The sequence below is a fragment of the Castanea sativa genome, chromosome 11 (assembly GCF_040712315.1).
Source record: "Castanea sativa cultivar Marrone di Chiusa Pesio chromosome 11, ASM4071231v1".
NCBI lineage: Eukaryota > Viridiplantae > Streptophyta > Magnoliopsida > Fagales > Fagaceae > Castanea > Castanea sativa.
The window spans coordinates 55,057,129-55,079,676 of NC_134023.1; the positions used below are offsets into that span (position 1 = coordinate 55,057,129).

At 34.9% G+C, this 22,548-nt stretch overlaps 1 protein-coding gene across 1 annotated transcript; it reads right to left on the reverse strand.

The window, feature by feature from the left end:
• Positions 1-12,819: 12,819 nt before the first annotated feature.
• Positions 12,820-22,134, reverse strand: LOC142615464 (MND1-interacting protein 1-like). Its single transcript, XM_075788204.1, has 4 exons — positions 22,043-22,134; positions 19,814-21,451; positions 13,350-13,895; positions 12,820-13,041 (listed from the first exon to the last, which is right to left on the reverse strand). The coding sequence occupies exons 1-3, from the start codon at positions 22,052-22,054 to the stop codon at positions 13,377-13,379; spliced, it is 2,169 nt and encodes a 722-aa protein (XP_075644319.1). The 5' UTR covers positions 22,055-22,134; the 3' UTR covers positions 12,820-13,041; positions 13,350-13,376.
• Between the last annotated feature and the right edge of the window lie 414 nt (positions 22,135-22,548).

The window sequence follows — 22,548 nt, forward strand, 5'->3', positions numbered from 1 at the left end:
ATTATAATTTGACATTGTTGTGGAAACTTTGTTTTTTTGTTGGTTGAATTTTTTTTTTTATTAGATGGATGTTGATGTTCCACCTGGTCTTGATGCATCTGGGGACCCTAACCCACCTGAACCTGTAGCATTTATTGAACTTGGTGCATCACTTCCCCCACTGCCACCTAAACAAGGTGGTAAGGACCCATGTATAATATGGCAACACTTCATTATGTTGGCCGGTTGTGATCCCAAGAAGCCAAAATTTGAATGCAAGTATTGTAAAAATCAATATAACTGTCATGGTAGGACAAATGGTACTTCAGGCATGTTACCACATGAAGGTGTGTAAGAAGTGGCATTTTCTCTGTGATGATAAGCAAAAAAAAATTGTCTTTCCAAGCTAAGAGGGAAGGGGAGAGTGATTCAAATTTTCTAGTGGTTGGAAACTATATTGAAGAAAGGATAAGGTTGGCATTGGCAAAGATGATTATTATTGATGAATTGCCTTTTAAAATTGTGGAGCATCAAGGCTTTCAAGAATTTATGAAAATAGTTGAAGCTAGGTTTCCTATTCCCTATTGTGCTACTATTGCAAGGGCTTGTATGAAAATTAATTCTAGTGAGGTGGATATTTTGAGGAGGGCTTTTGTTGGACAACGAGTTTGTGTGATAACAAATACTTGGACTTCTATACAAAACTGAAATTACATGGTAGTCACCGCACACTTCATTGATAATGATTGGACTTACCAAAAGAAAATCTTGAACTTTTTCCTATAGCTAATCACAAAGGGGACACCAAAGGTAGGGCGGTTAAGTCATATTTGTTGAAGTGGGATATAGACCAGTTGTTTACAGTTACTATAAACAATGCTAGTTCTTATGATGTGGCTATTGATTATGTGAAGAATAAAACAAAAGAAAGAGATAGTAGCATATTGGATGGTGAGTTCATGCACATGCGATGTTGTGCGCATATCTTGAATTTGATAGTACAAAGTGGGTTGAAGTCCATTCATGAATCAATTGCCAAAGTTCGAAATGCGGTGCGATATGTGAGAGCCGCTCCCGCAAGATTTGAGAAGTTTCAAGAATGTGTTGATAATGAGAAAATTAAAGCAAAATGTTTGTTGTCCCTTGATATGCTAACAACGTGGAATTTGACTTATCTCATGTTAGATTGTGCTTCGAAATTTGTGAGAGGATTTGATAGGTTGGAAAAGGAGGGTGGGCATTATAAACTTAATTTTTGTGAAGCGAATGGAAATGGGAAAAAACCCATTGGTCCTCCTAACTATCTTGATTGCAAAAATGTCAAGGATTTTGTGAAATTTCTTGGCATATTTTATGAGGTTACACTTAGATGTTCCGAGTCATTGTTTGCTACTTCCAATACATACTTGCATGAGTTAATTAGCATTGAAGATCAATTGCAGTAGTTGTGTAGTGTTGATAGAGATACTCTTTTTAGGAGTATGGTGGGAGAAATGAAAAAAAAATGATAAGTATTAGGGAAGTATAGATAATATCAATTTGGTGTTTTTTGTTACTATTGTTCTTGACCCAAGGTATAAATTGAAGTATGTCAAGTTTTGGTTCAATGAATGGTGGGGATGCGATGAGCTCTAGGGTTTAGGATGCATTGAAGAGATTATATATGGAAAGAGTGGGTCAAAATAGAGCCTTGAGTTCTACTGGTAGTGGTAGTAGTGCTTCATTGTCTAGGAACTTTAGGCCAAGTGTTGGTAATGCTTCTAATCGCTTTAAAAGCTATAATACTAGGTTTAAGTGACACTTGGTAATTAAGAATAGTGTGGAATGCAAATCTAAGTTGGATAGGTATTTGTTGGAATCTTCTGAGGACCTTGATGTGGAAGATTTTGACATTTTGATGTGGTGGAAACTGAGTTCTTCTAGATATCGAATCATTTCTCAAATTGCCCATGATGTGTTGGTTATTCTTGTCTCTACAGTTGCATCTGAGTCTGCTTTTGGTATAAGGGGATGTGTTTTGGATTCGTTCCATTGTTTACTATCTCCTAATACAGTTGAAGCCCTTATTTGTACCCATAATTGGTTGAAAGATGCAAAGAAAAAAAGACCAATAAAGATTTGGGAGTGCATGGATAATGTGGAGGACATGGAGGGTTTTGAGATTGACACTAGTAAAAAAAAGATATGTTCATTTTGTTTATAGTATGCATCAATTGTTTATTTATTTGCTCAATGCTTAAGAATCATTTTGTAATATGTTATGTTGAGCTATATCTTTGAAAATTTTTTATCTTTGAATAGTTTATGAAATTCGAACAGTTTTTTTTTGACAGATTTTTTTATTCGTGGGAGGGCAGAAACTGCACTTGGACAGTTTTATTTTTTAATGTGTGAACATGTTGATGTAATGAACAGGTTGACGTGTGAACTATGAATAGTTTGTCAAGTGAACATTTTGCTTGAAATCTTGAACGCGTTGTGTATTGGGCTTGAAAACCCAAATTATATATATATATATATATATATATATATATATATATATATATAAAACAGATTTTTTAATGTTTCAAATTGACCAAACCGATTAAACCGACCGCAAGAAACTGCACTGCTATAGATCAAAAAACCGACCCTAAGCAGTATGTATTGGTTCTAATTATGAGAGAACTGATCCCTATCGAGTTGGTGATAAATTTGGGAAAAAGCTTAGCCAACCGACATGTAAACACCCCATAGTATATTTTCTTTTTAAAACCAAAGTTTAGAAAATTTTCAATTAGAATCAATATTGGAATTTTCTTTTGCTAGCTTTCCATACAAATTAAATTGTTTAAATTTTTGGTATTATTTTTTCTGTGAACTAATGAGCATATTTTTAATACTATTTCTATATAGATATTTTGTATGCGAAGATATTGAATATAAAAAATTTTAATTGAGTTGAATGATCCCATGCACTTATTCCCATTTAATTTAGGAGATACTATTTGACCAATTTATTATCTTATTTTGTGTTATATTTAATCAAAATTTCACAGTCAATAATTATGAATTAATATTGTATATTTAGTACTCAATAGTGTTTTTCATTATTATATACGTAATAGCAATGTAATGAGAATCTTGATTTAACCAATATCATAAAAATTATAAGGAAAAACTATTTTAGTACATCCAAATATCCTGGTCGAATTATGTCCAAAATATTCAATAATTTAAACTAACATCAATAGCATCACTAGTAAGTATAATTGATATACTTGGTTTGAGTGAAACTCTATATACTACCAAATTTTAAAAATACTACATTTAAATTAAACTGCCAATAGCTGTAAAAATTTAAAAGAAAATATTTATTTATTTCTATATTATTTTAATAATCTACCATAATTCATATTTTAAGAAATAACAATTATATCATACATGTTATGCCTGCACTAAGTTACTCGCATAACAATTTGTACGTCATTAATTTATTATGTGTCCCAGTAACTACATGTAAATTATCAATATAGTTTGCTTAAAGTGAAACTCTTTTATTTAAAGTTTTAAGACACTACTCCAATTCAAACACAATCATCAAAAGATTCAAGATAGTTAACGTGGGGGCCTGAGGACCGAGGAAGGGTTCGATGAGCTTTTATCGTCATTATTAAGGCATCATAAGCCGAAAGAGGGGATCCACTCAAGGATGGGAGGAGAAGAGACAAGAGACTTCTGGGAAGTCCGGACAAGGAGGATGAGGTGTAGAGAGAGAATCATGGAAGGTAGGGAAAGTCTCTGGTGAGAGTTATCCTACTACCTCCGCATTAAATGATTGACAATAGTTTTATCAGCTGCATTGATGAAGAAGTGACCTAAACAATGGAATTCACAGCTAAGCAACTCCTTCTACCACCTTCAACAGGAGTTTAAGGGGACAAGTGTCATGGGGAGAGTCTGGGTAGGTGGAGATAGAGGGCCAAGATGTAAAGGGTTGAGAAGTATATAAGGAAGAGGAACTTCCAGATGAAGGGGATCCAAAAAAAAAAAAACAGGAAAAATACAGAAGCTAGAACAAGAACATAGAGAGAAGAGAGTGAACAGTGTATTCTTTTGTGTAAGAATTGCCTCCTGGGGCAAGCTTGTAATAAGCCTTATATATACACAAACTTTGATTTATGGTCATTCTATCCCTATCTTTGTCCTTAGGCTAAGCCCCATTTTTTTGTTCAACCCACTTTCTTACAAATATCTATTGATTTGGGCCTAGTTGAGCTGCACAAACCCCACTATTTTAAGTGGGCTTAGGCTGTTTGATTTTTGTGTCCTTACAATTGGCGGGCCTTTGCCTCTAGCTGTTTTTGCTGTTGTTTGACCTTCACCATGGTTAAGGCTAGTTGGTTTTCGGCCTTTTCTAAGTCTCCAGGGACTCTGTAGCTTGTTTCTCGTAGTTGGTTAGGGCAGCTTCGGTGTTCTTTCGAGGCTTCTCTACCTCGGCCAATTGGGCGAGAGTCTCTTTGAGCTTTTTATCAGCCTCGGCATGGGCCTTCTCAGCTGTGTCCAACTTGCCTTCAGCCTTTCGAGCTTGATCCAAGGCGTGGTCTACCCATTCTTCAAACACAAAGGCTGTTTGCACGGACTGCAAAGTTGCTAAGAGTTAGTATCAATATATGTGTTATGTTGATCTCTAAAAAGAAGTAAATGATTGTAGACACTCAATTTTGCACCCATGATTTAATCAAGGAGAATGACTCGAATGACCATCCATGTACCCCAAAAATCATAATTGCATCATATGCATCAATTTGTTCTTGCATTACATGCACCAATTTGTCTTTGCATTACATGCATTAATTCATTCATTGCATATTATAATAATGATCTTGAGATTCTAAAGGTCGCAATGGTGTTTCTGGTTTTCAAATCGAACCATTTGATCGAAAGATATCGCATGATCAAGTTTGCACAGTCCATATGCATTGTGTCTAGGAGGAGTCGACCACACATGATTAATTTAAATTAATTCTGATTGGTCAAACAATTAAAATTAATTAAATAATTTTGTGATTGGTTGGTAATTAGTGTTTAAGATAGAGATGTATGCATAGGAATAAAGGGGATGGTTGAATAACAATAAAATTGTGGATAATCTGAAACATATCAGGATTTATTTTAAGGGATTTATCCACAAGATAATTGTTCTTAAAATGCCTAAATTATCTAGAAAAGAGATAAAAAATCATAGACGGAGGATGAAAGCACGTCTAGATACAAGGATCGGTAAAAAAACTCTAGAAGAAGACTCCAAATGGCACCTGAACACGAAAGCGTGTTTGGCCTCCAAGAGCCAATTCAACACATTTGGAATGCTGAACGGCACTCTAAAAGTGCCGAATTGCACTTGGTTAGGCTTTGGGTGATGATAAAGCACACCATTTTCGACCTTTTCGCAAAAGGATGCATCTAGATTCAAATCCTAATTGTCTATACCTATTTTTTAGAATCCTCTGACCTTTATAAAAAGAGTCGGAACCTCATGATTCAACACTTTTTTTCCTACGCTTTGGAGGCACACGTTTTAGGCTCTCAAATGGCTCATATTTTTTGATCCCTTCCTTGAGTTTTGCTACAAAAATTAGGGTTTTTAGGTTTCAAAGAAAACTAAATAAGTTTCTTTGAACCCTAAAACATCCTCTCAAGAACAAAGACTGCTCATGCAAAAAATTGTTTCTTAACCCTTTTTCTTATGACGTGATGATGCATGCTATATCTCTTTCTTTTTCAAATAATCATAACATGATTTGTTAATTGTTGTTTTTTTTTTTCATGTGATTGTTATAGTCTTTTTCTTGAATGTCAATAATCTGCATGTAAATAATTCTTTATATTAAAAAAAAACAGATCTACATCTTTCTTAGATGTAGGTCTGGATTTTTCTTGAAATAAAACAGATCTACATCTTTTAGAGATGTAGATCTAAATTTTTCTCAATATAAAAACAGATCTGCATCTTTTCTAGATGTAGATCTGAGTTTTTCTCAATATAAAAACGAATCTGCATCTTTCTTAGATGTAGATCTGAATTTTCCTTAAACAAAAAGAGATCTGCATCTTTATGAGATGCGGATCTAAATTTTTCTCAAATCAAAAATGATTTGTATCTTTCTTAAGATACAAATCTATTTTTAAAAAAAAATGCAATTTGTTGAAATAAAGGAAGAGATCATGCACTACTATGTTTGTGTTTGTTTTAATTCATGATTGTATAAACTTATATTATGAGTGAAACTCTCTTCTTAAAACAATCTTTTTTATTCTTTTAAAACATATAAAAAACAGATCTGATTTTTCTATTGCCAAAAACCATTTTTTTTTATCACCAAAACAGATCTGATTATTTTCAAAAGAAGAGATTTCATTCATAAGTAAATTTATGTGATTTAGTTTTTAATTCACATGTTCAACATATCATTCATGACATGCATAAAAAGGTACATTGATCACAAGAGTCTAGAAGATCAGACTCTGTCCGGGCGAAATGGGTGCCTAACACCTTCCCATTCTGTAACCTAGCCTCTGGATTTAGGTTTTTGGTTAAGTAGATCTAGTCTTATCTTTACTTTTTTATTTTTGGGTAGATTGTAACTAGGACAAAAAGACATTTATATTTGGTAGATTGTAACTAGGACCCAAAACTGTGTAAAGTTCAAATTTTCAATTACGTATTTCATTATTCAATCAATGAGAAGGAAAATTCAGTCATGTATTTCTTATTTATTTTTTCTTATTTTCTGTACATAAAAAATAAGTAGCGACTCCACACTAATTACCCAAAAAGAGAGGTGCCCTAAAAAGCACGCAAAAATCTCTATTTTTTAAGAGGCAATTTCCAAGTCTCTCACAATGATTATTTACCTTGGCCAAGTCCCTCTTCAGTGACAGGAAGACCTCGCGTTTCTGGAAGGACCTAAGCTTTTGCATGTCCTCAGGTAAGCAGAGACCTTTTTCCAGGCATTCAACCACAAGGCCTGACTTACCCTTTTAGTGCTCTCTAAGGTTGGCATTGTCCATAACCGGGCCCCCTGAGCTCAGCGTAAATAAGGGTCTCCAGGTAGAGGGCTTTGGTGGTTGCTCCCCCTCAGAGTCTTTAGAGGTCCTAGAGGAAGCGCTTTTTTTTCTGCTGGGCCCTGGTTGTTCGGGCCTCTTTAGCTGGGGGCTACTGAGAAGCGCGGGTGATTTCTCCTTCTTCATCACTTTCAGTGTCCTTACCTCCTTGGCCCATTTTCCTCTTTTTATCTACGACATCACTAGAGGATGCATGCGTGGGAGCAGGAGGAGTTGGTGATCGGGGCACCATTAGAATGGCTGGGGAAGCACCCCCAGCGTGGGTTGTAAGCAGCACCAGGAGGTCTGGAGTCTTTTCCTCAAGCACCATTCCTTCTGGGATATTGACTTCGTCTTGGCTAGTGCTAACTTGGGTAGGAAGTAAATAGTGGTGCGAGGTACTAGGAAGGTCTTCGGGGTCCTTTTGTTGGTAAAAGACCTCGAAGTCTTTGTCTGTCACTTCTTGGGCGGGTTGGGGAGTAGGCTCCTTAGCTTTTTCGTTCAAGGGTATATGAGGCTCCTAGGAGTAAAAGAGTCTGGCTACATGTGGGGTTGGAAGCTGAATGTCTTGGGTTCCAGTTGGAGGAGGGTCAGTTAACAGAAAGTCGGGGACCGCTACGTCAATTAAAGCTAACTGTGGGTCTTTAGCTTTAATGACGTTCTTCAAACTTTGAAAGCGTTTGGAGAGTGGTTCAAACCTGAGGATTATATGTACCGCTCAAAGTACCGCCCTGAAGTTGACCATCTTTGTGCAAAAAAATTTCTGACCTAAGGATCCGGTTTAGGTCGGTAAAATTCATGAGATGCTTGGATGGGGTGGTGTTGTATTTGTCTGCCAATAAAGAAACAACATGAGTTACAAGCTAGAGAAAAACCTTGTAAAAAATTAAGAGAAAATCCTATGCACATCTATTATCTGTGGGAACCTTACCTGGTTTCCCTTCCTAGGTGGGACAGTGCAATCTATCATGCCAGTCTCCCTAGACGATGAGGAAGTTTTCGTCCATACCCTTGTTTGACTCAGGCATACATGATATTAGCCTAACGGATGGGACCCTACATTTGATGTAGTATTTAGTTTCCTTCTCTTTCTGGAAGTTGTACACCCAGTTCACATCATGCCATGTGAGGTTAGTCCCCATTTTATGGTTTATCATATCTATGCTCCCGTGGACCCTAAAAACGTTTAGGAAGCATTGTGTGGGGGTCAACCTATAGTTCATCAAGAAGTCTCTAGTGACCCTTCCTATGGGGGTTTTCATCCTGCCTTCTATGAAGTCGATCATCAGAATAACTACTGAACCAGGAGGCTTGTTCATGACCAGCCATTCGCCCAGTTCATAGTGTTGGAGTTCAACACCGTTAGGGATCCTATATTGAGCCCTAAAGGTGGCCATGCCAGTCTCCCTAGGAAATAAAAATCTATGCAAAAGAATATGAATTCGAACACACCTACAAACAATAGAAGAATCTCTCTTGGGTAGTTGCTTCAACAAAAAATGCCAAATTAGTAAATGAGCTAAAGCCAGCCTCAACCTCTCCTTATATAGGGGTGAAAAATGAGTAGTAAAATTCCCGCTCATAAATGGGGATAAACAAGGACCATAGGATCATCATTGTACCGTAGAATGTGGGGGGACAGGTAGTTGCCTAACACAATAAATGTGAGATCGTGGATACTAAAGCGTCAGGAGCGTGTTGAAGACAGGTGAAGGATGTTGCCACGTGGGAACGCATATGGCACGTATCAGGTGAAGTTGTGTAACTAAAACCTTGCTTTTTTATCTCAGAGTTAATAGCAAAGTTTTAGGGGGCTATTGTGGGGGCCTAAGGACCAAGGAAGAGTTCGATGAGTTGTTATCGTCATTATTAAGGCATCATAAGCCCGAAGAGGGGATCCACTTGAGGATGGGAGGAGAAGAGACAAGAGACTTCTAGGAAGTCCAGACAAGGAGGATAAGGTGTGAGAGAATCATGGAAGGTAGGGGAAGTCTCCAGTGAGACCTGAACAGTGGAATTCACAGCTAAGCAGCTCCTTCTACCATCTTCAACAGGAGTTTAAGGGGACAAGTGTCATGGGGAGAGCCTGGATAGGTGGAGATGGAGGGCCCAGATGTAAAGGGCTAAGAAGTATATAAGGAAGAGGAACTTCCAGATGAAGGGGATCCAGAAAAAAATAGGAAAAATACAGAATCTAGAACAAGAACATAGAGAGAAGAGAGTGAACAGTGTATTCTTCTATGTAAGAATTGTCTCCTCGGGGAAGCTTGTAATAAGCCTTAAATATACAAACTTTGATTTATAGTCATTCTTTCCCTATCTTTGATTTATAGTCATTCTTTCCTTGTACAAATATCTATTGATTTGGGCCTAGTTGAACCACACAAACCCCACTATTTTAAGCGGGCTTGGGCTGTTTGATTTTTGTGTCTTTACATTTAAAATTAGTTTTATATTTATTTTAATAATTTATATAATTTTTTTCATAAAAGGTTGGAGATATAGAATTAGCATATGTCATGCAACTAAAAATAAAATTTTATTTTACTGTTTACTATCTATTTTATTATTCAATTTGAATTATATTATTGGAATGTCTTATTTAACTTTTATATGACTTTTTATTAAGATTACCATTGCACAGACATAATAATAGTACAATGTAATAAAGATGTTGCTAATTATAAATGAAGTTTATATCATGAAAAAATATGTTAAATTAAAACTAATTTATGAAATAAAATATTTGTTTTAGTCGTGAAAAGTGAAAATTTTATTTTGATGTATTATTTTATTATTATTTATTTATAGATAGTTAGTGAGGGATGGGGCAATGGGTTTATATTGATGTAACATTTGTTATATAAGAAACAATTCATATTAGAAGACATTTGATATGCGTGCCTGTGTCTATAGTTAATAAATTATTTTTTTGGCTATAATATTGTTTACATTTTTTTTTTTTTTTTTTTTTTTTTTTTTTTTTTTTTTTTTTTGAGAATCAATTGTTTACATAGTTAAACTTTAAATTTTACATGGGTTTCATTTTTTTTGTCTCTAAAATTTTTTCCTAAACTTTTTCAAGAGCATTTTTCAATCATTTATGGGAGAAAATAGAGAGAAAAATATTTTATTTTCAATAGTTTAAAGATCATAGAAAGTCTTTGAAGTTTAAGGACAAAAATTATAATATTTTTAATAGTTTATGGGATAAAAAATTATTATTTAAAGGTAGATAAACAAAACTCATACAAACTTTAGGAAAGAAAATACTAATACTTTATCTCTTTTTCTTTTCTTTTTTTTACTTAAAAATTTGTTATATCTATTTGGTACAAATGTGCAACAACTACTTTCACAGTAATTTCCACTTTTGTTTCTAGTTATATGTAATGATAAAATCACATCACAACAAAAGCAGATTTTGGAATTCCTTTTTTCTTTTAACAAGACTACAATCACAATTCCAATCTCTTTCTTCTTCTTTTGGTTTTTAGTTTTTGGATAAATAACATTTAAAAAAATGTTAAGAGCACAGTAAATTTACAATTTTGTCATAATTTTCTCGAGTTACAAGTTGTAAGTGGTAGAGTAAAATTGATGAGTTTAAAATTCAACATGTGAACAAATTGTGACAAAATTGTAAATTTTGTTATGATCCTAACATTACTGAATACTGATATCTTTTATCAGTAATGCTAGGAATACATAAAATGACATAATTTGTGTCACAACTTGCTTACGTAGCAATTTATGAATGGTAAAAGTGTGATAGTGAGTCCATGTGGAAACAAATTATTCAATTTATGTGTCTATAGCGGTACTCTTTCTTTTACAGAGTATATTTCCAAAGTATGAAGAATGATACTCTCTCTTCTCATATTCATGTTGGAGTCTACTCATTAAATTCTTGGTGGAGTTTACCATGAATGTAACAGGAAGAGGAACCATGGATGTGACAAGAAGAGGCATCATTTAGGGCAGATACTGACAGCTTATCAATATGTTTTAAAGCTTTTCACCATCGATCAACATCTTATTGTCAACCTGGCAGAGCATTGAATATAAAAGGAAGGCAGGCAGGTGAGCAAATTTAACGTGTCTTTGGATCACGCTTAGCTATAACATAAACTCTATATAATAGTATTAAGTAAAGATTTAATGATGACAATCAGGTGCACTTAGCCCATTGACATTGATAGATAAAATGATTGCGTCTTTATTGGCACTATAAAGAAGAGAGCGTTGTGTTCTTAAAATTAACTTACTGCTTTTGTCAATATTACAATGAAATACATTAACAAACTAAATAATAATAAGACCACATAAACAATTAAAACATAGCGTAACAGGAAAAAAGAAGAAGAAGAAGAAAGCAATCATGATTAGCAACAAAAGTGTTTAGTTTAAAGCAATTTTGATATAGTTGTCACTGCTCATCTGAACTGGATAGAGTATGTTAAATAGAATTCTGGCATTACTCTTCTTTTCACTATTTCATCTACTTCAGACATTATTGGTTGGTCGATTAAATTGAGTGTTTGTCAGTCAGTATTTGATGTCAATATTTCATTCAGTAGTTTAAATCTATGTAAACTCAAACAGGTGTTTGGATTTTCTCTCAGTTCCTGTGTTCCAAACTCTCTCCAACCTCAATTCTCCAGCCATGTCATTTATACCTACGTTAAATGCTTCTTATTTCAACTTCAATAACACCCCCATTTACAACATCACTCCAATTCCCACTACCTCCAATGAAACCACTCCCCCATTATCAAACTCATACACCAATCCGTGGTGGTTCATAGAGGGGTTGATCATTGTGCTCATGGGGGTTGTCTGCGTTCTCAGTTGCTGTGGTTTTGGGCTATCCCAAACCCGAGCCCATCATTCACAAGCTCATGTGCCACCAGTTCAGGGCACTGATCATGAAAACTAGTCACAGGCCATGTATGTTCTTTTAAATGATTAGTGGCAGAAAGCAAGAGCAATAGTGGCAAAGGCTGAGGTAGATGTGGTTTCAATAAAACTAGGTGAATAGAGGATATATGAAGACCTACAAGGAGTTCAATTCAAGCAATTGAAAAGAAATTATAGTAGTATGTTACAGTTTTATTTTTTGATGAACCGTAGTATGTTATTGTTAGCTCAACTAGTAAAATATTTTGTCATTGAATATCAATAAGTTTATATATGCATGCATATAACATCTTACTCCTATAAATGAAATAATTCAGATGCTAGGTCACAAAAGAGGTAACATGCGCACCTAGATTTAGTATTGCTGCAATACTCATTGCAATCAGCATGATAAGCATGATCAAGAAAACATCAAAATCACAATTAGCCACACAGTGTAAGCATTGTCAAGTGTCAACTGCGGAGAGATAAGTTTATATTCAACAAATAATAAGCATAACCAAAGAAATTAAAAGCGAGACCCAGGTGTAGTCTTTTCACATTGACATTTGTCAACAATCTATCTATATATTTTGATGAAATGTTAAACTCTTAACCCATTTGGAGATGGATTAGAGATCAGTGCCAATTCAATACAGCACATATACCATTTGTGGAGAAACCACACTAGCTCCTACCGGCAATCTTTCAACCCAAATGAGAACAATCAAACCATATTCAACCTTCAAAGTTGAATTAAATAACCGTGGTTAAGTTTTTCCTCAGTTACTGCATATGAAGAACTTAATTAAAACTATGAGGGAAAAAACACACGGGATAAAAAGGAAAAAGAGCTAATCTAGTTAATAGTCACCACATATTTAATAGAAAAAGCATCCCCATGTACAAAATTCATATACTGGAAAGTAAACTGAGATACTTAACTAGGCTAGGAAATGAATGGACTATCCAAATTTTTCATATTTAATGCTTGCTTATCATGCTATAGGAATATGTACAATTCTTTGGCGACATCAACCATAGATTGTCCTTTAGTTACTACAGCCTTATGAAGTCCTGCACATATGAAAAATTTAGATATATCAGTACAAAACTAAAATTGAGGATATTAAGACTCATGACAGTCTAGAAGTGCAAGCATATACACAACAATGATCATTCCAAGTTACACCTGTGTATGACATTTGTACTTTACTAGATTAATATCATGCCAAACCTACCATTGGTATGAATGGATTCGTTACACTACCATTTGTAAGGGTAAATGGGTAATCTCAACCATTTCCATACTGCAAATAATGATAATGATGATAATGATGGGACCATAAATTGAAGGTATTGCAATTGCATAGTTCAGGTCTTACCATTCAACAACAGAAGCCAATCTGAATCTATGAGCCCGTACCATAAACACGGATTATCTGTGCAATTCGGTCTTGGCAACATGGACACCACTTAGCTTCAACATTCTTGTAGTGGTCCTCAGTGCAATTGGCACATAGAACTTGATGGGCACATGGCAGGAAAACAATAGAAGCTTCATTCTCCCGACAGAACAAGCATACTCGATCAGAGATTTTTTCTTCCACACAGTACTCTAGTGCTTCATTTAATGAAGGAAGCATCTCAAAAGGGTCCCTCTCAGGTCTTGCGTGCTCTAGTCCCGCTGTGTAGAAAGCATTGGGTAGATGATGCGGATTGCTGGAATCCAAAGACAATTGGAGACGAGATATTTCCTGCTCAAGTCGCTTCTTGTCATCTTTTTTACGCTGACAATTGATCTCCATCTTTCGGAGCAAGGCATCTTGCTTTCTATCTATATTGACCTTCGCTTCGTCCTTTAATCTCAGTTCTTTCTGCACCTGGGCTATGGCGAGCTCTTTCGCTTTCACTTCCTGCCTCCACATCTCCTGTAATCAAAACTAATTTATGAACTTTTCCCCTTAAATTTAATAATATATTTGGGTGTTATCAAATTCATAGACAAGTTTAGATAAGTATTTAAGAAAACCAAAGTAAACACTGATATATAAACCAATATAAAAATGACTAAAGCAACAGATAATTACAGTCAAGCTTGTCAACCTAAAAGGCCTTATCTAATATCTCCATTAAGGTTGACCGAATTCTACAGGACACGTGTAATGAGTAGAAATTCCAAATTCACAAGTTAGAATTGCAGCAATCAGGTGTGTTGCTTACCATATTAGTGTAGATAAATTAATCATAAACTAATAATTGTTATCTGTAAAACAATAATGCCTACACAAGTCTGTCTCCTTTACCATATCATAGAATACACATGTCCTGTTTACTCTTCTTGTCCTGTATCTGTGACTGTGCTACACAGTGTACAAATTAAAAGGGGTGGCCACAGAAATCATGCATTATGCTATAGCTTATAAATATTTAATGCCCTTCCTCTCAAGCAGATAAAATTCAGAAAAGGCAGATACCACTTTGAGATAAACGGTGCACAGATTCTTTTCTTACTGAGCCTCTACCACACCCGCTAGGCCAAGACCCACGAGTCAGCATATAACCCACTGGCTACGTCATTGCAACCCATTCTAAACATCATTGTATTCTTCAAAAGCTCCTTGCCTTTTGAGTCTAGCATTAATGTGCACTGCTGTAATGCTGCGTCTTATAGCATGCACACCGGGAGGGGGGACACGTGGTTGCTAGCAACAGAGACAAAAACTTGACATTTGCATGATAAAGATATCCATCGAAATTTTCGCGTAGCTAGATTAAACTGGTGCTATGTGACAACTATTTAACAAGTACGTCGAAAATTATAATTGGTTCATGTAAAATTTCTTAAGAGCTTATGGAAAGTATGAATTTTCCATAGACAGGATGCATTTTGGCTATCCATAGCTTTCACCAAAATTTAACATTTATTAACTCAACCGCATGATTCCAAGCGAACCAAAAAAAAAAAAAAAAAAAAATCAATGCATCAACATATGCAAGCTTTAGAATAAAAATACTAAAAAAACAAAAAACAAAGAAACAGGGATGTTTAATCAATACACTTATTTAATACCATTTACAAAGAAAGAATTCAATATAAGAATGAAATTCATTGAAGTATGGAGAGAAAAATATAAATGAAATGATTAAATAATTATAATAATAATAATAATAATAATAATAATAATAATAATAATAATAATAATAATAATAATAATAATAATAATAGTAATAATAATAATAATAGTAGTAGTAATGATCTTCAGTCAAATAGCTTATCCATCCCAAAGCATAAAATTTCAGGAATAATGAAGAGCAATAGATATGATGAAATATGCAGAGAATTTAATACAATAAAAGTTATCATTTTTTTTCCCAAAATATATAAAAACGTGTTGAAATATAAATCTACCTAACATAGAATGTCTCAAGCAATTATTGTTCCTACTTGTTTGACCAAAAGATGCCTTCCAAATTAAACGCAAAATTCTTATCCATATACGTTTTCAAATATTAACGATTGCAACCATGGAATTTATTATCATCCAAATATGCATGGCATCAGCAATAATTATTAATCTTATGAGGTGAGACAACAGAAAATACTAATTATGCAATCACCACATGCTGAGTACATCTTTTGCTTCAACAAAATGTATCCTTGCCTAGGAAACACGGACACGGGTACGACACGGTGAGCTGAGCATTTTTTGATAAATTTTAACATAAAATGGTTGGTACGATAAGGATACGACAGAGAAGCGGTAAGAAACTATAGAATATATGGAACAACACAGAAAGATTTTGTTATAATGAAAGGAGGAGAAGAGAGCTATTAATAAAGGGCTCATCTTTATGATTTTGATCACTTAAATTGATTTCATTGAATTTACAGGTTTTAACCAATAATTAAAAACTCTTCTTCCAATTTGTCATTGATCAATGTTATCAGAAACTTGTATAGATTTTACAGCATCAGAAGTCAATAAATTCAGATAATTGTGGACTATTCAGGAAATTTTCTTAGATCTGCCCATGGGTATATCCAATCTGTGCAATTGAAGCAGTAGTTTTAGGTAGTTGTCAGCGTGTACTGGACCCTTTTCATGTGCTTTTTATCAGTAGTAGCCTCAGGAAGCTGCATTTCAACTTATCAGTAGGGAATAAAGAAAGTACTAAAAGATGACGATTTTACTTTCATGTATAACTCCTGATGTGGAAGCCCTTAAAAAGGACGTCTTTTCTTACATTTTCTACATCTAGATTATGGAAGATTATGAATTTATACATAACATCAAGATTATAGACTGTTAGACATGTTTAATGCATTATAATTTAAGATTCATAGTGTGCTCAATATCATTCAAATTTCCAGCCTTTTCTTATATAAATTTTAAAAGCAGAAATTGATACTAGACAGAACCAAACTAGTGGATCAATATTTTTTCTTTCCAAAAATTTTAAGTATATTGAAATTTTCTACAATTTTAAATTTATGCAGAACTAGATATTTTAATGATTGGACCCAAATTCCATACAGATTTAAGGCTTCCATTAAGAGCATACTACTAGTAATGGATTGCAATAGCACCAGTGCATTATGCATCCTTGGAGTTGATCAGCAGCATGGGTCAGAAAACAATTGTTTTATATTTAGCTACATTATAATTTTGATAATATAAAGGTCTATTTTAAAAACAACTAGTAATGGATGGATTGCTCAATTTTTCAATGCATAATTTGATTTGGTAACAAATCTCCTAATAAGAATTACCAAACTTAAAAAGCACTATTCTTATTTATTATTTTGTTTCAAGATTTTTTCCATAACTGTATATAGATGATTAGACATACTAGAAAGCTGTGTAGGGGGGGGGGGTGGTTCATTGGTATGGTTGACTGATTTTAGGGTGAGACTTTCCACCACACCCACACAGTTTGTTTTCCAAAAGTGGAAACTAATGCCAGACCATAAAGATTGGAGAGGAAGCTTCCGATGGTGGTTTTCTATCAACGAGCTTGGTTGCTGCCAGTGGGAAAAGAATTCACAAAATCAAAGGGAGGAAAGGGAGTTACTCATTAGCCACTGTAAGAGAAGGAGGCCTTGGCAAAGGAGCCCAAACAGAGGGGTGTTCAATGATTGAAGGTTAGAGGTTAGAGATTAGAGTGTTATTGCGATTGCTCTTGAAATTTCTCCCCTTCAAATTGGAGGTGGTGTCTGAGATGTAAGGGTGCAGAAAGGGAGATCTAAAAGAGCAAATGGCAATTTGAGAGGAGAACAGGGAGATCTGTGAGAAGAATTTGGGGAAATGGGAGGTGATCAATGCCCTTTCACTTGGTTTTTAAACCTACCCACCGACGACTGCACTGACCTTATTGGTTTTTTTTTTTGGTTAATTTAATTTAATAGTTACAATAATGGGGGAGGGGAAATTTGAACCCTGGTTATCCTAGTAAAGGAGAGCAGGCTATACCACTAAGCTACAAGGCTTTTGACTAATTTCATCAGTTTTTTAGATTTTGGTACCGGCTGCTGCACCGATCTCGACAGAAGCTGCCATTGCCTTTTTTTGGATCAACGAGGTTGGCTATTATAGGTGCTGGTTCAGTGGTTGAGCACTCTTATGTGTGTGTGTGTAGTATGATATTACTTGATTTAATCCATGATGAAAATCATTACCACCTAATTTATCTTATATCCTTACAAATTTACAAAGAAATAATAGAATGACCAGATCAGTTTTCCTTAAAAAACATTAATATATGCATGGATTCAAAGCCAAGTCCTTGGTTTATAAAGTATATACAAAATACTCATGATTTTTTATTCAGAATGGTGAATGGTAAGATAGCTAGGCCAAAAAGACAAGATAGTAATTGCTAGTATGAGTCACCAACAGCGGGGGCATGATATATATGTGATACAACTACTACTGCCACAAAACATGTATACGAATAATAATGTCTTCCTAATAAATTTATGAAGTGTATAGCTTGCGCCAAGTCCATTAGAAACTCGACATCACAATGAGCATCCATGTTAAACAAACAGAACATACATTGCCTTGGTGCTAGGATACAAATTGTCTGCAAAGGAGCTTCTCAAGAAGATGAAGAAAGCTTGGTGGAGAAAATCCATTTATGTAGGATAAACAACACAGGCTATCCTTGAGCAGAGAGACTACATTTCCAATCAATGCACTTTTCGCTATCTATGATAAGACGAATTCAGATTTTTGAATCCATTAGTTGCAGAGTGGATTCATACTGCCCTTTACTTAAAGGCAGGTAAAGATTGACCCTGCATTAACTATCAGAGGAAAGTCTACTGACTTTCCTTGAGTACTTTAGAGTTTCCTAAGGGGTCTCCTAGTAATCCTTAGTGCCTTTTTTTCCATTTTATATGCTTTCTAGCCTCCAAGGAATTCAAAATTTCCTCAACAAAAATTTCAGAGTTTTTCTCCTTTCTTTTCTGGTGGATTCTAAAATTCTCCTTGTGGATTTAAGGGTTGTTATCTTGAGTGTCACTGTTGTTTATCATTTGGTTTATTTGGAAAGAAGTATATTATTCTTATAAAATAATGTATCCTTCAAATGTTCTTTTTCTTTATAGAGATTTTGAACTGGTGTGCTTTGATTTGTCTTTCCAAGTTCTAAGTAGTTTAAAGCCTCAGTTGACATAGGACAAATTGAAGAATTTTCCTGTGTGGTTGTAATGGGTTTAGGTTTAAGAAGATTTGTGGATTTTGGGGTTTAGAACTTTTTTTCAGAAGAAGGGTTAGGATTCAAGAGAGAGAAGATTGGATTTATGGTTGAAAAGAGAAGGAAAAAATAAAACAAGAATTTTTTATAATATGTGAACAGGTGCAGTAATGAATCCAACCCAATTATAGTTGTCATTTCAGTATCAAGCCTGAGTAAAACAAATAAAAATAATAATAATAATAATAATAATAATAATAATAATAATAATAATAATAATAATAATAAAATTAATAAATAAATAAAAACTCTACTTATATGAAATATATACAAATACAGCAGCCATAATGAAATGTCAACAACAATAACAACAATAACAACAATAACAACAACAACAACAATAATAATAATAATAATAAAAACTCTACTTATATGAAATATTTACGAATACAGCAGCCATAATGAAATGTCATGTCCTGGTAAGTAATAACTAAATTTTCAATTTTTCATTACTACAGAACTATCACAAAAGAATAGAATGAAAGCTTCCAGAGCAGTGAACTGCATCCACTGTGCTTCTGCATAATGTCCTCTATTTTTTCCAGCCCAAGTCGACAATATGTCCCTCATACCTACTTTCGAGTATTTGCTGATGCCTAAAAAGGTTTAAGGTGTTGTTTTCCTTTCCAAATGCTGTCACATTGAATAACTCACATTAATAATTCAGGATCCACTAATTCTATTATTCTATTTTAAATTACAGATCATACTGGACCATGGATCCCATATGCTGCCAGTTGCCACAAGCCATTAATCTAGAACATATTGAGGAGTCTTTGTTTCATGTGTTTTTCACATCCTGATCTAATCAAGATCAGTTCAAGAGTGAATGCTCAATGAGATAATTGTTGTCCTTCACTCAAATTTCCATTATAACCCTCATTCTGTCCAAAACTAACTCAAACATGTGCAGAAAGACATGACAGATAAACTTATATAATAGGAAAAGTATTTTAAAAAAAAGGGGGAAGGGTGGAGTTGGAGGTTAGCATTGTTAACCTTAACATTGAAGATTTATGACCTTTTGCATGGGAAAATTGAAAATCTATAGTTAGGGTCTAATTTACAGCAGAAGCGAGTAACTCACCTCAATTTCCTCTTGGGCCTTCTTGAGGTTGTCCAACTTTTGATGCAGTTGGAAGGACTGATTTTTCTCTTCTTCGATCTCCTCCAGATATTTTTTATTCTGTTTCTCCAAGGCCTGAATCTTCTTGAGGCACTTCTTTTCCCTCCTCACAACTTCCACACTCATTTTATCCGACTCTGATGCTCTCAACTTGAAAGCTTCCACCTCCGCTCTAAATTCTGCATTTTTAACCTCCAGTTTTTGGGCAGCTGCTTTAGCAAGGTCAGAACGACATCCTGTCATCTTTAAAGCATCCTCCAGTTCCCTAAGCTTCTTCATGGTCTCTTCCTCAAGTTCCACTTTGCCATTCTTCAGCTTCAGTTTTTCTTCCCTTTCCCGTCTCAACCTCCCAAGCTCTGACATATCATGGCTGAGCTTTTTAGCAGCTTGAATTACTTTCTTCTGAGCCCATCCCTCACGTTCCTTTACCTGTTGTTTGATCTCTTTAATATGACTGAGTAAACTTGAGAGGATTTTGTTCTTAGGATTGCGGGGATCACAAACTTTATTCTCATGAATATTGAATTTACCAATGTCTCCCAAAACTAAGTTAGCCATACAAGAGTCCTCCCATTCAAATGAATCAGTTAAATTTTTTCTTGGCAAGGAGTTTTTTGAAGCTTGACATTGTTCTGGAGACATCTTAAAACCAGCACGGCAAGCAGCTGCGAAATTTCCAATGCTCATTTTCAAATCAGCTTTTAAAGATGGTGTGTTCTTAAAATTATTCACAATGCTACATTTTTTGTCAAACAAAACACCAAGTTCCCAAGAAGAGTCATTTTTGCTAAAATCAAGTGCCTGACCATCACCAGAAGGCTTATTTCCTTCAAATTTACAAAGCCCAGAATATTCAAGAACTGAACTGTTATTATCAGCCCTCTGACTCCCATCTTCATTTGTCTCAAACGGCTCTGCTATGGAATTTGCAACACCCAAATTAAAATTGCCCTTCAGAAGGCACCACATGGCATCTCCTTTGATCAAGTTGTGCCGCGTTTTGAGAATCAAGTAAATCATTACTGCAAGTGTGTTGTTAACCAATGTCGGCATATCCTCAAAAACTTGTTGGCCTTCTACATAATTTCCACTATCAACAACAACGCCAGTTTTAAGATAACTAAGCGAATTTTGCACAATGTTTGTCAAAATATCACCGCTACCAAACACATGGCCATTTGTCAAGATTGCTTTCAGCACATGATCAGGCTGATAACCATATGATATTAACATTGTATAGGCTTCATTGTAAATTGCTTCAAGTTTCTTTAAAAGCAACATTTGTAACCGCTCCTCACTGTAGAAGTCCACATCTTTGACATCAGAATCCGAACTCGTACGTGGGAAAAGAGTTACATTACTGGTATCATTGTTCTTGCCTGGATTAGCACATGATACTAGACCCGGTACAGGATTTGGGTCAAATTTTCTCGGAGCAGAACGATATAGTGCCTTAACCAATACACCAAGTTTATCAGCGTTGATTGGACCCAATTCAAGATTGGACACCACTGTTCTTATTGGGTTGTTGTTGAATTTCTCTGCTTGGGGTTTTTGCTTGCTTTTCTCATGTCCTTCTGAGTCACCCATTTGTGGACGCTGAAATGCACAGAACACAGACAAAACATGAAAATCAAGAACCCCCACCCTGAAACCATCAATTGGTCACAGAGAAACCTTTTGGTTCAGGTTACCATAATTCACAAATGATATGAGAATCTCAACCAAGCAACAAAAGAAATAAGATGGAGCAAAAATCATAACAATCTGACAATTGAGCTTTTCCCAGTAACCAAACAGAGAAGAAAAAAGAACCCCATTTGCAGAAAGTGCAATCTACCAAAGATTAAAGGGTCTCAGAAACCAGAATCAAAATCACTCAAAAACTGAACAAGACAAGATTTTGATTACTTTCTTTAAAATTTCTTCATTCTTGTTACCTACAAATAAAATGTAAAGCTAAAGACTTTCTCGACCTTTACACATTTTTTCTTCTTTTAAGTACTAACAAAACAATATCTCATAGCAAAAACAAGAAAAAAAAAAAAAGAACATATTAAACACTTTAAGCTGGTTTTTCTTATAGTTCACTACCCTGCATTTTTTCTCAGCAACCAAACAGCATAGTAATAAAGAAAATCAACAAATAACCACATAAAAGAAAAGTTTCATGGTTGCTTAGACACTAACCTTTTGCTTCATAGAGAGCGAGAGAGGGAGAGAGAGTTTCAGAGAGTGAGAGCTCAAAGAGTGAAACTGTGCCACTGAGAGACGCACCTTTGTTAACAAAGTTCGAATTTTTTGTGTGGAAAAAAAACACAAAATAAACGGAGGGTTTTACTACTCTACAGTTTCGTTCAAATGTTCTAGTTACAATTTTTTATTTTCAACCAATCAAAATTTGCCACGTCATCTAATGTTGACTGTAGTGTTGATTTTAGACATTGGTATTGTATGTGTAGTCATAGGAGAGCAAGACCTGCCTTGACATCATATTTCAGGCAGTGACAGATGACATGGCACTTCAACTGGGGTTCCCAGACAGACGAATCAGATGATGCCAATTCAGCACCAGAGAGGGAAAATGTTTATGATGTTAAAACATGGCGTATATCTATTGAACTGTCACATAGTTTTGAGGTGGGGTATGTTACTTGATTGCTTATTTTGGCTTACGTGCATGGTTGACACGTTGC

Excerpts from the sequence above, each read along its gene's own strand:
- LOC142615464 (XM_075788204.1), bottom strand. Across the intron at positions 13,896-19,813 it reads AGGCCCAAGAGGAAATTGAG|GAGATGTGGAGGCAGGAAGT; the intron begins GTGAGTTACTCG and ends TTTTGATTACAG.